Source organism: Fukomys damarensis, unplaced genomic scaffold (assembly GCF_012274545.1).
Source record: "Fukomys damarensis isolate Sample0158 unplaced genomic scaffold, DMR_v1.0_HiC HiC_scaffold_10, whole genome shotgun sequence".
NCBI classification, from domain to species: domain Eukaryota; kingdom Metazoa; phylum Chordata; class Mammalia; order Rodentia; family Bathyergidae; genus Fukomys; species Fukomys damarensis.
In genome coordinates this window covers 13980507-13996992 of record NW_022900922.1, presented here as the reverse complement: position 1 = coordinate 13996992, position 16486 = coordinate 13980507, and the positions used below count along the sequence as shown (strand labels likewise).

The following is a 16486-nucleotide window of genomic DNA, read 5'->3' as shown; positions in this document are numbered from 1 at the left end:
TTTTTTTTTTTTTTTTTTTTGGTACCAGGGATCGAACTCTAGTCCTTGCACTTATGAGGCAGGTGGCGGAACCACTGAGCTAAAACCCCAAACCTTTAAACTCCACTTTTATGGTAAGAGTATGATCATCAAATCAGATTTCTTCAATTTTTCACTGAATTTTTGAAAGCCAATTCCTATAATATTATGGAAATTTTACCTTGGAAGACCATGTGAAAATGTAACCAAACGCCATTATTTACTTTTTAAAATATACAATTCTTTTGCAAAATTATCAAATTTTCAAAAGATCCAAATTTTACTATTTTACAACAGAAGTCAACTGATGAAGTCATTGGTCTTAATCATCCTAGCATTTAGGAGAGTAAATTTGCTTTATTTTTGAAAAATATAAGGCTCCTCTAGCGTTTTGTCTAGAAAAATTCTCTGCTTGATTAATAAGGTACTGCCTGTATCCTCTCTTCTTCAGCACAATCCACTTGGGTTGCTGGAAAACAGCAAATTTTGTTTTAAAAAGCACAACTTCACACATACTCATTCATACAGTCAGACACAAAGAACCACAGTTCCTTTGCTCAGCTCTATTACATGTGGTAGAATCTTATTCTTTTAGCTCAAACACAGTATACAAATGAAAAGCATATCATGGTTAGGGTAGGTTGAGGTTATGAAGACAAAGAATTAGACTGATGAAAAATACGTTTTATGTCCTGTATAGTCTTCAATTCTAGTTGTGATACTTAGTTCTATTTTAATCATATCTGAATTTTACAACAGAATTAATTTGGAATCTCCACCATCTGCCTAGAAGTAGATGCATGAAGTAGACTGAAAGGCAAAGTAAACTGAAAAGAAGTACAGACACAGAGCGCAGGGTTTGTTCCAGAGTACAGAGACAGATGGGTGCTATTCAAATTAAATGCAGTTTAGTAGCAAACATTCCCTGAAGGCTACCTCTGTGCCACCATGGCCTTAAGCAAGCCAAGGGTCATGGTGCTCACTGTGTCTTAGACACTAGAAGTCTCAGGCAGTGGATTATAGAAGAGAGAGGCTCAGGGGACAATGGGAAGCTAGACGGGTTTGCGCACTTAAGGGAGGACTTCTGAAGTAGCTTCATGTTAGTCCAGGGAAGCTGGAGGAACAGCATCCCAAGAAGGGGAACAGCAAGAGGGGAGAGAGAGTGTGGAGTATGTGTGGGAAACTACAAGAATGCTTAAGATTCACAGTAGTGAGTATGTTTCACATCAAGGAGGAAAGCCCGCTAACATTAGCAACAGGACATGGTGTGTGGACTTACTTTTCACGGCGGACCATAGTGCAGCCACACGGCTCTTCTGCAGCTAGTGTCAGCTGGAGAGCTGAAACCACCTCCAGGTTGTGCCTGTTCTGCCCACCACACTCAGGGCAACATGGGCAGCATATACCTGGACACCTTGCTCTAGGCACTCACTGGTTAGAATATGAGTAGAACCCAAGTTACATGCCTGACCTCCTCTAGGCTTCTGTTTCCACCTGTGTAAACCAGTGGGATGAAATTAAACCAATGAGATAGGACAGCACATGTGCTGATGGAAATTGATTAGTAATGCCTGCTGTTGGCCAATTCCATGGCTCTGTTCTCAGGTCGTAATGTCTACATAGATGTGGCCAGAAGCAGTGCAGACTCACTAACCCTGCCTACTCTTCCTTCCTTCCCAGAAGCAATGTTCTGTGCTCCTGAGCATAGCCTGCATACGAGAGGCTTCTAAACAGCCTGAGTTTCCTGTGTGATTTTTGTTGCTAGTGAAATCCGTAAAACGCAGAGACTAGGAAGAGGAGGCAAGGACACTCGGGACAAGGATGCCATGGCCTAGATCCTGGAAGCACTTCACACATCCATATTTTATATTCTGCATGTTTGGATTTTTCTTCCAACACACATAATTTTGAAATGCAATCTATTTTTCTTTCTGTGCCTAATTTGCCAAAACTGTGATTCTTGGCTACACTTCAGCCTGCTTGTAGACAGCTTATATAGCCAGGTAGGAACATCCACGCAGGCTCTGCTCAAGGCTGTGTGAGCCAGCAAAACGTCTCCTGGCTACTGCCAGTGGACACAAGGGGTCGAGGGCCACCTGCCCGCCCATGAAGAAGGAAGTCAGACACCCACCAGTCTTTGAATCTTGTACTAATTCTTCACAGGCTTAAAATGCTAAATGATTCTAATCTGGACTGGATGGACTCTGTTAGATTTGGTAACTGCCTATTCTTTTCTTTCCACACTGAATTCCATTCTATGAGCTGCCACAGCAAGCAGAGTCCAGGGCTGATGGCTCTCATTTTCCTTCCCTTCAATTTGGCAAGTTCTCTTTCATCATTTAAGGCATTTAAGTATGTAGGTGTAAATAAATAAAGGGAGATGTAAAAGCATAGTTATAGTTATAAGTAAAGGGATAGGCCTGGGTCTGGTTCAGGATGTAAAGTGTGGACATAGGTATAAGTCAAGGTGGAGACGTACGCATGAGTATAGGTCAATGCAGCAGACACCTGTAATCCCAGCACTCTGGGAGACTAAGGCAGGAGGATCACAAGTTCAAGCCTATCCTGGGAAACTTAGCATGCCCCAGTCTTAAAATGTAAAAAGGTAGGGGCTCAGAATATAGGTCTTCAGATCAATACCCAGTATCACAAAAATAAACAAACAAATCACAAAGATGAAGGTATGCACAGGTACAGGGAAAGGTCTAGGCACAGATCTACTTCAAAGTACAGGTATATGTCTGAATATAGATTACACAGATATGCATTTCTCACAGTTAAGGCTTCTTGCTGCAAATCTCCACTGACTCCCTACCAATGATGGCAAAATAATAAACCCTAAACACTCCACTAATTTCACCAGACTCAGTCTTCCTGAAAATTGAAAACTGAATGGGAAGCAGGACCTCAACAGTGCAGAAACTAGTTCTTCTCGGGCTTCCCTGCCTGTGCATCAGTGGCCACCTGCTGGGGGGGACTTTCTCTCCCAGGGAACTGTGAGATGTCTCATTACACAGGGAACCCACTCAGAGTCTGTCTTCTCTCAGCTAGTATCGTAATAATAATTTCCATTTAAGTAGCATTTGAAATTTTACAGAACATTAAAAATATATTGTCCAGCTTGATCTTCAAGCTGAGCCCTTTTTCTGTGGGTGAGAAGCATAAAACTCCACAAGAAGAGCACCCAAGCTCCCCTTGTGGCCTCCTACCCCACGTGAACAGCAGGCCCAGGAGGCCTGATTTCCCTCCAACAATCCACTGTTTCCCCACCCTCGCTGCCTCTCACTGAGGCAGCTATCCATACCACCCAGAGATAAACCTCAAAGGCATGCTCTATGTTGAATAGAATTTCCGGTGTCTTTTTTTTAAGCAAAACATTTTGGTTTATTTTACAACATTTTTATCACTTCTCAGGCTTTTGACTAAATCAAGTGTATTTTACAACATTTTAAAACAATCATGACTGACTGCATTATGCCTGGACAATAACATTTTTAAAAGTAAGACAAATAATATACAATAGTAGCTTAGGTAATCAGGATTGAAAAACAAAACTTTAAACAGGTATCTAAGCAAATATGAACTCCATAAGTCTTCATTTTGCTAAACACAACCTAACAAAGATAACACAGCACAAGAAATTATTCTGACAAATGTAAAAATATTTTCTAAAGCTTTGCTTTAAATTCCACTTCTTTTCCTCCCATCCAATATTCTAAGCCTTTTGATTTTAAATGAAAATGGTGACAAATGGTGACATTATTCCTGGTATTACATTTTGAAATGCTTATTTTTCTAACAAATTGTCTCTACTTCAAAATGTTTTACTGAACAGATATGCTGTTAAGATGTATAATCAATTCAAAACATAACCTTCAAATTATTCCAAAATTATGCCAACACCACACATGCATTTTCACTAGTTTAAAGGTTAACTTACATGAGTGCCACTAACTTGGCAGGTATATTTGTAAATACTGTATGCCTAGAAACAATATAAAACCTATTTGTGGTGGGAAAAGACAAATCTTCGTTTTTAGACTTGCAGACATTTCTATAAAAACAAAGTGGGTTTTAAAAAGTTTAATTACTTTAACTAAAACAAACACTACATAGTAAGTCCAATATCTTTTTTGTATCTTTGTTTCTTAAACATTATTTTCCCTCTTTTCATCCCCTTAACCCACTAACATTATGACAATGGTCCTTCACCTTCTTTGAGCCCTCAGTGCCATGCTCCTGGGCACAGAGACAACTGGATAACTCACATCACAACAACTGCAGCAGGCTACCAGTTTGTGCAGCCTCGGCAGCCTTAAATAGCATGGTTACCTCGGTGAGCAGTAACCTACTTAAAAACAAGAACAAGTCATTCCTTCTCCTGTTTATTCAAGCACAGAGCAAGAATTGCAGATCAAAGGAGACCTCTCAGGGAAATTCCCAAGCGATTCCTTATCTGGAAAGAATTTATTTCTTATCTAGAGTTCTGAAGTTGTCAGAATTACCAGACCATTACACTCAGAGGAACTGCAAAGTCAGCTCAGTTCAGATACAGGTATCGTCTGGATGAACAAAGCAAGTCTGCAGCAACTCCGGGGTCTGGGACCTAACCGCTAAGAGTCAGCCTCAGCTCCAACCAACATCATGTGAAGTATGGCAGGAGTCCCTGGCCAGCATAAGCTGGAAGCACAATCTTCAAGTCAGAACCACAGAAATTAATTTTTCTGCATAGCAATAAAACTTACCTCTAACTCACCCCCTTCAACTTTCTGGCCCTGGCTGGCTAGGATATCTGGACGACACCCTCACCCACTTCTTCACTTTGCATTTTCCATGTGCAGGGTGCAGTTCTGTTGCCAGAGCACAAGCAAGCTGCTGCGCACACCCTGCAGTTTACAGTGGCAGCCACCCTTCCCTCACAGGGCCGCGTTACTGACCTCCCACTTCCCGCTGATGGTACTCTCTGCCTTTGAGCACAGGGTGAGAGACCCACATCCAGGGGTGGTGCTTGCGGAGCTGAGGGAGCAGGTGATGAGTGATGAGGCCCACAGCGCCTGCCAGGGCAAACAGCACCACACTGAGAAATGGCTGCAAAGGAAAAGGGCAAGATCTTGTTATGTAGCTCAGAGGCCAGGGGAGGGACACCCGTGGATAACACATAACACCACTGCCTCATCCCTTTTTTTCCAGTACAGGGGACTGAACCAGGGCCTTTCACTGAGCTACATCTTCAGACTTTAATTTCTGAGACAGAGTCTCACTAAATCTCCAAACTGTCAAGGCTGGACTCAAACTTGCAATCCTCCTGCCTCAGCATCCTGATGTGTAACCCATGCCATTCTTAATGGACACTCAGGCTGGCTCTGGATATTTTTTCTGTGTGTTATAACAGGATTCACACTGACAGCCTCTAAGATGGTGGGAAACTGCCCTGTGGAAGCAGAGGCTGGGAGAGTTCTGCCCAGTGGAATAGATTTTTACAGTTCTTGTAAGGAGAAAGGCAGTAACACATTTAGCTAGTAGGCTGCTCCCCATGGAAAGGAGAGCTCATAAATGTCCCCTACTTCTGTTGTAGAGATAGACTGTCATATGAGCCACCATCTTTGGTTTCCTCAGGGACCACAGTTCTCCCGAAGTCACTGTGACACTGTGTAACCTCTCTCCACTCACAGTGTCCTGCTAGCCAGTCTTACCACCAACAATGGTCTTTACCATGGGTCCCACTAGAGGCACCATTGTACCTGTAAAGTCAGCACCTGTCCATCAGGTGGAGACACAGCTGTGATGTGAGCCAGGTTCCTCCTGAACACTACCCACAGCGCACAGTAAACTCCAATGCCCCACCTGGGATTATTTCTCCGTCCCCTTGGCTGGTCTACCTTGTCAGTGTCCCATAGCCCCACCCAAGCCCAGTCACCAAGGAGACAATGACGGGGAGGAACAGAGCCCAAGAGACACCTACTCTCAGTGACAGGAACACGGTGCTGGCGCTGACAGCAAAGGAGAGGACAGCGACCACTGAACAGATGACAAGATCTGATCGCAGGACATCCTTCTGCAAAAAAAAGAGCACCTGTTAGACTGCTATTTCCTTCTCTCAGCAGCTCTGTGTCACTTGGGAACATCAGCCCTCAACACGTGGCTGCTCCAGCCTATCACCTGTGTGTCATGTCCCCAGGGGCACACCTGAACACACCACACCCCATCTTTCACAATTTCCTGCTGGAATTTCAGGGAGACTGAGGCAGAATGGTTAGGGGAAAGGAAATGTACGCTGGGAGATTAGAGAAGACATGTTTTTGTATAGTAAGAGGCATAGGGTTCTTTTCCACAAACCCAGACAGGACACAGGATGCCTGGAACACTCCCCAGAGAGACCTGGACTTACTGAGGTCTAACCAAGGAGGTACTAACAAACAGTTTCTCTTTGCTCTGAGGCTTAGGTTTTGACATGACCACAACCTAAGAACACCAGAGAAGCCTCTTACACATTTCTTACATTTTGGACCAGACCAGATTTTACATTTTAATTCTCCGGTGAGTGTGAGACGGGCCATTTCCAAATTACTTAAATGTATGCGCAGTATGCACACAAAGCATATGCAGACAATGAAATGTTCTGTAACTTGCAAATTATTTCACACCACACACAACTGTGGCCTGAGAAGGACTTAGGGGAAAAAGAAAACACAAAGTTAGACCCACATATTCCATAAAAGCGGGTCGACACAGAATGGCTTGGGAGCCTCCTGGGACATAATAGTGCAGACTGGCAGATCTAAAGGGGACATGGTGACCATCAATTCTCTTCTTTCAGTGAGGGCAGCTTAGCTGCAATGCACAATTATTGATCATTTTAAGGTATCACATCGTTTTCTGAAAATTCCGAAGCCAATAAGTTTATACCGCCCTTTCTGAAAAGAAATTTCCCTGCTTACGTAGTTCTTTTGGATGCTGTCTCATGGGAAATTATACAAAAGATACATCTCCATTCCTCCCATTTTTTGTTTTCTTGGTTTTTAAAGATTAAAACATGTAGTTTCTTCAATGCTACATGGCTGGCTTGCTGCCTGTAGTAACAGTCGGGGCCTGGAAGAAGTTAGGGGAACATAGAGGGAACAGGGGTGACCCAGTGGTCTTGGGTGAGGAAAGGGTCCACGTGGCCCAGCTAGATTAAGTAATCATCTGATAGAGGGACACATTCTCTCTGCTGGTTCACCAATTACCTGCTAATGTTGTAAGGGTCAAAGGTTTAGACTGTATTTTAGATTTTTCTATTTGAGATTTCTTATTTTAGATTTACATCTTATTTTATATGGAAAACCACTGGTTTTAAATTCTGAATCCATGAATGTTTGGGATCAGACTTGTTTTTATCAAAATATGACTGTTAGTAATGGTCAAAGTTCAGGTACTGCTTTCATTCCAAACACTGACAAAAGATCATGCTGCTTCCAGGACAAAATTCTTCAATTCACTGCATCCTTAGACTACAGAAATATATTGACTTTCCCTATTTTTCATTGGCAAGGTTTTATGTCATGTAAAAATTATAGAATGTTCATCCAAAGGGAAGACTGACATTTCCCCAAATATTTGAATTTCCAATTGTGTCATCTTCAACTAACCAGTCTCCTAGTGAAAGGGAACACTGGGAAAGGGGTCAGGAGAGTACCTTTCTATGTTTGTTAGAGCTCCAACTGACAGTAATTGTTTTCATAATTAGATAATATATTGGAATTCCACTATGATTTCTGTCAGTGTCCCTCATAAACAAATACAAACCATCACTATAGCCTTTCTCTCTTGGTTACATGTTCTTTCTATTCATTTCCTTTCCACATTATAACTTTTAAATACCTTCATTAAGATATAATTGACATAAAGTGAAGCCCCATGTACTTAAAATGCATAGCTTGATGAACTGACGTATCTCCACAAAAGCATCATCATAATTAAGATAATTTAGCACCTTCATCATGCCCCAAGGTTTCCTCTCTCGCCCTTACCTAATCCGCTCCTCTTACTTACTCTGTCCTCGTGGGGCCACTAATCTGCTCCAGCACCACAGTGTGTTTTCACTTGAAAGAATGTTATATAGCTGGGATCATAGACTATGTACTCTTTTAGGGTCTGGCTTCTTTCACTCAGTGTAAGTATTTTAAGATTCATCTATGCTGTCTGTTTCAATAATTTACCCCTTTGAACTGCCAGGTAATATTCCTTTGTGTAGACATACCACTATGTGTTTATCTCTTCACCTGCAGATAGATATTTGGATTTATTCCCAGTTTTTATCATCATAAATAAAGCTGCTACAGGTATTTATGGACACTTCTCTGTCCATGTGCCTTCTTTTTCTTGTGTAAATACCTAGGAATAGAATGGCTGGGTTATCTGGCAGGTTGAAGCTCAGCTTTCTAAGAAAATGCCAAGCTGCTTTCTGCAGTAGCTGTTCTGCATTCCTGATGGTGGCACGTGTGTCCCAGCTGCTTCAGTCTTGCTGAAGGCCTTGTTAATGGCTGTGCAGTCCTGGGATCTCTCCTGGGAGCACATTTTCACCTTTCTGAAGTTTGTTTCTTTGTTTAATCTCTCTTCTGTATGATCTCAAATGATAAAAATAAAGTCCTCATTTATTAATTTGTAAACTCATATTGAGTTTGGATTTTTTGTCCTCCCTTGATATTATAAAGGTAGTCTCCTCTATAGAAGGGATTCTCCATGTTCTCGGATTGCGTTTTCTCATATTTGAGTTTATAATCCACGGGGAATTGGCTTCTAAGTACAATGGGACACAGGAGTGCAACTCTGCTTTGTTATTGACAGGTAACATCTATTTTTTATCATCTCCTTTTTCCCTCTGAATGGAGTTGAAAGCTACATGCTCTGTCTCTAGTCCTTTAGCAGTTGAAACAAACATTCTGACATGCAAATTTAGCAGTAAGGTTAATCAGTATTTTCATTCCTCTTCCAGAAATTATAAGAACTTAACTATGTGTAGTCCATATCTCTTCCTGTCACAACTGTATGCTATTGCAATCATGTATTTTCAATGCTACTTTACTTTTCTTTATCGGTACACAGAATGGCTTTGATGTGGCATACTGGTACATGTGCACAGCATACTGTGATGGTTTCCACCTGCCATTCCTTCCTTGCTCTTTCCTCCTTCCTCCCCAATTCCTTCCTTCTACTTCTCTAATAGTCTCCCTTCAGTTTTAAATCATCTTTAATTAGTTAGATCCCACACAGAAGAGAAAATATATGATATTTAACTTTCTGAGTCTGATTTATTTTGCCTAACATGATGATCTCCGGTTCCATGCAATTTTCCTGTAAATGACATGATTTTTGTTCTTCTTTATGGCTGAATACTATTCCACCTTTAGAGATATGGAAAAGTCTAGGTGTCCATCAGCTGACAAGTGGAAAAAGAAAATGTGGGATGGAGTAATGCGTTAGGGATGGTGTTTCCATATATTGGCTATTGTGAATTGTGCAGCAATAAATATGAGTATGCAGACATCCCTACAGTATACTGTCTTTATATGTAAAAGTGTGATATAGCTAGATCAAATGGTAGGTCTATTTTTAGGTTTTTGAGGAGCTGCTGTGCTGATTTCCATACTGACCATACTAATTTAAGCCATTTTCATTACAGTCTTATGCAATTAATGTCTTTAGATTTACAAGTGTATCTTTTTGCTCTCCTCTTTATTCTTGCAAATCAGATAATTTATCCAAGATCCCTTTCTGTTGAAAACTACCTTTCACAATTTTATTTAGAGAGGGTCTCTCGGCTTTTGTTTTCCTGAAATGTTTTTATTTTGCCCTTATGCATGACATTTATTTTTACTGGGTACAGAATTCTAGCCTGGCATTTACTTTCTTCGCAGAACTTGAGATAGTATCAAGCGACTGTCTTCAGGCTCCCATGCTTCACCTTGACGGAGGGAGCGTCTGTCTGTCACCTTTGGATGTGAACTTGCTTGTTGCTTACCTGCACTGCACCGCCTCACATCCATGGGGCACGGCAGCCTCACTGTGCTGGCCTGGTGCATGCTCCTTCCTCCTGAGTGGGGCTCCTTTCACGCCTGGCGCTGAGGACAGGGAGCTGCCATCTTATGGCTCTTCCTCACCCCAGGACTGTGGCTCCTCAGTGTCCCAGCCTGGCGATGACTGGCCTGGCAGTGGACACCACACCTAGGCAGGCCTGCGCTTTAATGTGTGCTCTCTACAGCTGGGGAGCTGACATTCAAGGCTCAAGTTCTAGGGCCTCCCTGCCTCTTTGGGCAGACTCTGAGGGACAGAAGAGCTTCCAATCTACTTTCCCAGGGCTCCTCTTGATTCACATTCTTACCTGACAGCTTCTTACTGCTCTGTCAGGTTTTTTTGTTTTTGTTTTTTTTTTTTTTCCTCATTTAAGATGGACCTTCTGGTCTTTTAATCAGAATTTCTGCTTTTAATCAGCAGAGTTTGGTTATGATAATTTATCTGCCAAATACCAGAAATGGAGAGGTCCTGTTTGATTTCTCATCCACTTCCTTTCCCTTCTTTTTTCTAAAACTCTTTAATCCCTCTCTGACTTACACTGGTATCTGGTGAGAGATTAACACATAAAATTCTCTTTTCTCTCCCACTGCTAAGCACCATACATTGAATAAGCAATTGTGGATTGTGACATTTAATTTTCACATAATACCTTCATATAAATAACTTGTCTCCTTGCTGTGTTTCTCTGATCTACTAATCCCATCCTTTAATCTTGGATGGGTCTCCTAGTTTGTTTTTACCATTCAGTCTTTATAATATGCTCTTATCTCAGAGTGCTAATTTCCCTTTTCCTATTCTTTCAAGTTGTTTTAAACTATTAATGACTATTCTTCTATGTAAACCTTAGAATCATTTTCTAATGCTGTGAATATAATGCCTTTGAAATAGTTTTGAACAATATTAAGCCTATAGATTTATTTTAAAAGAACTGGCATTTTATAAATCTCAGCCTTCCTGTCCAAAATCAGGCAAAATGTATTCATGGCCAGTTATGCAGGACTTCATTTACATTTTAAAAGACTGCTGCCATTTCCTTTATTTGTGACACTGCTTGTTAAAATCACTCCCACTATCAGTTCATATTTGTTGCTATTATGAGTTAGATCATATTTTCTAAGATCATTCTGTTATGTTAAAATGCTCTTGGCTTTCTAAATTTTCTCTCATGGTATTTATGAATCCTCTCATTAATCATCATTGATTTTAGTAAGTTTTTCTGCGCATTCTGTCTACTTATAATAATATCCTCTACCTGCTTTCTTCTTTCCTGTCATACACTGGCCAGAACTTCTAAAGCAACATTCAATAATGTTAATGCTTTGCTCTCTGTTTTAATGGTAAATGGGATGTATTTTTAACCATGAAGCATATTCTTCCTTAGTATATTAAACATTATTAATGTGCCATAGCATTTGTCTAGCACCTCATACTCTTTTTTGAAGTCTAAGAAGTTCCAGCACTGCACACTCAAAAGGTTTGAACAGCAAGTTTGGAATTGGGAAAAGCTAGACATTTCAAGCAATTGATTTGAAGAGGCTGTTTCAATTTTACACATAAAAATTAGGAGATTTTTATTTTAAAAGTTTGAGTTTTTAGCAATGAAGTTAAACAGAATGAATATGACTGATGTAAACCTGATGAAGAATTGTTGGCACGAATGAAAATGTGTGAGGGACGGTGAAAACTGACAGGCTATGTGTCAGGGCGCATGGAAAAAGACAGAGCAAACAATAGAGGAAAGTTTCCATTCTACTAACTACGGAGTTTTGCTTACAAACTTGGTGTGTATGACTCCTTATGTTCTCTTTCTAAATCAACATTTCCGGAGGTGCAGGCTGTGGACGCTCTGTGCAGAAGCCCTGGAAGGACATTCTGGTCCGAATACAAATCCCCAGGCCCTATACTGGCCCTGACATTCAAAAGGCGGAGCGGGGGCTAGAAAATTGTCATCTAAAGAGGCTTCCCAGGTGCTTCTCGTACAAATCAAAATTTACAGAAAGAAACAAACAAAAGACAAGAGGGTAGAAACGATGACAGAGAAGCACCATAAGAGACAACAAGCGGGAAAATTTTGTGTTTGCACTGTGGTACTAAAGGTGTAATATAAAAGCTGAATCTGATATTCCCATTAAAATATTATAATTAGATCAGAGACTTTTCAGAGAATGAACACAGACACCATATTAGATCACCTAACAAGTAATGCTCTGCATTGTACAAAGCACTTCAAAAGATGAAAACCAGGAAAGGCGACACCTAACCCATCACATTTAATTATACTAATGAAATGAAGTCAGTGCTTACTAGCCAACTTTCTTGTCACGTTTATTTGAAATTCGTGCCTTATTTTTTACTGCAATAAATCAGCAAGTGGAAAGGCATCTTCATTAGTCAAAGTCAAGGAAGACTTGGGTGAGGGAAGACGTAGCTTCTCTCAGATATCCATGGGAGACTTTGGGGCCACTGAATAGCTTTACAGAAACTGACCTGGGAATGTCCGCTTCATTTCCTTGCTGGAATACCCTGGTATAAATACTAGCAGCAGGCAGGCCGTGGGTGCTATGTTTGAATATCAATGTCTCTCTCCACCCCTGACACCTTATCACCTCCAGCATCTTAAATGTATCTTTTCTTTTAAATTCACAAACCCTACCCTCCCTTGTATTAATCAGTGTCTCTTGATCCCCTTGTGGTGACAAAGAAGCCTGAAAGGTTTAGCTTGAATTGTTACCATAGGCAAAGGTGCTCAGGAACGTTGATGCATTTTTAAAACTACGATCATATTGGCTAGGAGTCCTGTACATTGCCTTGAAATGTAACTCATCAGTGTAAACTTGATGGAATGCACTGAGTGCCTGCTATGAGTCATGCACTGGTTCTGTGGACAAGACCTAGAAGACAGTTCCTGGCTGCAGGAAGATACAGTCAACAGACCATTGACTGCTGTTCCTTTTAGCTGTCATTCCTAAAACACAGAAAAAGCATGACCTGAAGGCATCAGACTGTTCCAACCTCAACACTCTAATGTGTGGGGAGCTTACAAAACCAATGAGCATCACTTTTCAAGGTATTAATGAAAGCTGATGCCAAAGGTGACATGCCTGCTGAAAGGATGCTTAAAACAGCCCAGAGCCATTTTCCTGTGGTACAGGAAACAGCTTTAGGACCCACTACTTCCTTCCTTTTCCAGCCAATATGTATTCTAGCCAGTTTGGTCACTCCTTTCTCTGCCACACCACTGTAAGCCCAAGGGCCCTCATAAGCATTATGCAAATGTAAACCTTGAATCAAAAACCCTCGGAAAGATACTGCAAGCCCATGTGAGGCTGTGGCAGGATGTGGAGGAGCTGTGTATAGAGTACAGCAGGAATGCAGGTGTGCTGAATGTTTACACAGTAAGCTTTCATTTCTGTAGAGCCTACCTGCTGGTAGGTGCCAGCAATGGACAGAATTGACTGAGTGTGGTTTGGGATAATATCCAAGGAAGCTGCCACTACTAAGGACAAGGGTGCCAAGGGCTTATGTGGACAGCATCTGCCTTTGAGATGCTCCAAAGGTCCACATCTGGCTGAGAGCTCAATGGCCTGTGTGCCAGACCTGGTCCACTACCAGATGTCTTTTCCTGCCCATTCCTCTCATACCCATCTAGCCAAAGCCCCGAGAACCCCAGCTCAGCTGACAAGCTCGTCCCTCCCACAGGAACAGGCTATGAAATACGTCTCACCACCAAATCCTTCATCTTCTGGGGGAGAGGGTCTGTGGCCGACTCTTCCAGGCTTTGATGTAAAAATTTAGGAAAAAATCTGCATTGAATAAAAGACCTAAAAGTGGGAAAACATACTGTTTTACTTTTTAAAATATATGCCTGAGACAGTGTAAGACATCAGCAACTTCTCCTTAGACTTCATACCCACAAATGACCAAAGCAAGTGCTCTCTCCATTCCGAAATTCACAGTAATAAGTGGTTCACAAGCAAGGGCTTCTGAAGAGTGGGCTGTGATTTTTAAACAACTTCCCGATGACATTGGTCTAGTGCCTTCGGGGTATGGGTGCCCTGCCTGTCAGGAGCAGGGTGTCCTCTTATTTCTGCAGCCCACTGGGCTCCCTCCTCACAAACAGTGCCAGCAGGAGCCAACACACCAGTGTTGACACATTTGATACTAAAAGCTGTGCAAACCATGTTTAATTTTTCCTTTACTATATCCTACGTCTTTCACCTTAATGCACCCTAGCAACCTAAAACTGCAGGGTCTCCAGGCCCAGACAGAATTAGCTTCAGTCACAATCTTTTGTAAGTCTGGACAACTCACAGGAGATCAACACCCGAAACTCACTTTCACGTCATGAAGGATTTCCAGTCACCAAGTATATATTTATACTTTCAAGTGAATAAAGATTATAATAATGCGTTCTGAAACCCTAACACATATCTTCATTTAAAGTGAAAGGGGACAACAGGAAAAGTAACAAAATACAAACCTCCTTTCAGAGGTGCAAGTCTGGTCTCCACAAGGTGATAGGATTCAGTGCACTCAGAGGACCCCTGGGCTCACCTGACCCAAGGCCACTGGCAGTGAGTGACCAGCACATGTAAGAGCATCAACAGCAGTGAGCGCCAAAGGCCGAGTCCCCTCTCCAGGGAGCAGCCAGAGGTGCAGGAATGGCACCCACAGCACAGAAAAGAGGCTACTCTATAGGGCTACTCACAGGAGCACGGATGGGTCACTGCTCTGCCTGCTCAGATGGTAAGACAATGCAACCAGCAGGCCGCAGAAGGCTGAAAACAGCGCCGGGATGTGCTGCGTGCTCCAGGGCTCCTGAGGAAAGAGGAGGAGACAGCCTGAGTCAGAGGCCTGGGACTCTATGCTCCTGCCACACATACCTGTCGCCCTATCACACACAAAGAAGAAAATGTCTATGTATTCAGCCAATTATCAATATCAATTATCTATAATACCAGGTATCACATAGTAAATACAGACCATTAATGCAGCTTCTGGTTATCATTATTGAGTGCTATGTGCTCTACAGAAAGGCATGCACTGTACTCTGTGACTGGCCGAGCAGTACATTTGTCTACACCCCAGGTGTACCACAAACATGTGAGTAGTGTGTTGTGTTAGAATGTCATGATGGCTGTGATGTCACCAGATGTCTACTGACATTGATGTAGTTCACGGAATAAAAATTTAAGGGAGAGGGAGAAGCAGGGGTGTGCTCTTTCTACTAAGCAAATCACCTGAGTCTAAGGAGGAGCCCTTCTAGCCAGGTGTGGTAGTGCATACCTATAATTGAAGAACTCTGGGAGGCTGAGGTAGCAGAATAGAAAGTTTGAGCCTAACCTAGGCAACTTACCCACTTAGTGAAGCCCCATCTCAGAAGAAAGGTTGAGGGTGTTGGTCAGCATGAAGGCCCTGGGCTCAATCTCCAGTACCAGGAAAAAGTAAAGCAAAAAAACAAAACAAAACAAAAAAAAACGAAGAAGGAAATAGGATCCAGGTGTGGTGGTGCATGTCTGTAATTCCAGCACTTAGGATGCTGAAGCAGGAAGATCACCTTAAGTTCTAGGCCAGACTGGGCTACACAGTGAGACACTGTCTCAAAAGAAGGAACTACTCAGAATCCTTTTGCAGAAATCAGACTTGCAAGGAGGGGCCTGACAAGATGAACTGGCCCTGCTTTGTGTCCCTATTTCTCTCCTGCTGTGCTGCTCCCAGGCTGCTCGCTCACCTGTTCCTCTGACTCTTCCGGGGCTGGGCTGGTCCCTGTCCGGCCCCCTTGGGCAGGTGCAGCAGACACTGAGAGTGCTGGGAGTGGGCGTGGAGTACTGGAGGGGCAGAGCAGAAGAGCCAACATGGCTGAGCTATGGCTAAAACAGTACATTTGAGGCTGCTTTATTTCACCTTCATCTGGAAACAGTAAGGAAAATATTGATGTCTGAAGAAGACAACAGCTGACCAAAGAGGGATTTTGGAACAGACACTCAAATGACCTGTGTTTGGCAGCTGAGAATCAGCTTAGGGCTCGAACACCTTCACTTCTACAAGGAAAGGCAGAAGGCAGGAGAGGACGTACGGCCTAGTACTTTTAGTGAAGCTTCAAAATAAACTTTTACATTTGAAACATGTATGTATTAGTCTTGATTTTATAGACATTATTTACCATGCTCTCTCTCACACACACACTTATGGACCCACAAATACACAAAGATATTGGAGGAAGATCAGGGTTTAGATAATCTATCACCCACAGATAATGAAGCATACACTCTGACGGGTTGCTTCAAAATTAACAACCTTAATTGCTCTGAGATGTGTCTCGTGGGCCCCTAAATTGGGACTGATTTGGATTGATGAGCACCGGTTTAAAAAAACTCCCACAGGTTTTGAAATATTTTTATGAGGTAGAAATAAA

General features: G+C 42.1%; 1 protein-coding gene across 1 annotated transcript in view; it reads right to left on the bottom strand.

Annotated features, from left to right (window-relative positions):
- Positions 1 to 16486, bottom strand: part of Pcnx2 (pecanex 2) — a 205321-nt gene that overhangs the window by 107643 nt on the left and 81192 nt on the right. Inside the window, exons 17-20 of the mRNA XM_010622007.3 lie at positions 14780 to 14889; positions 13796 to 13892; positions 5981 to 6073; positions 4956 to 5106 (exon numbers count right to left, since the gene is read on the bottom strand). Of these exons, the coding sequence (XP_010620309.1) occupies positions 4956 to 5106; positions 5981 to 6073; positions 13796 to 13892; positions 14780 to 14889 (451 nt within the window). The remainder of the gene's footprint in view (positions 1 to 4955; positions 5107 to 5980; positions 6074 to 13795; positions 13893 to 14779; positions 14890 to 16486) is intronic.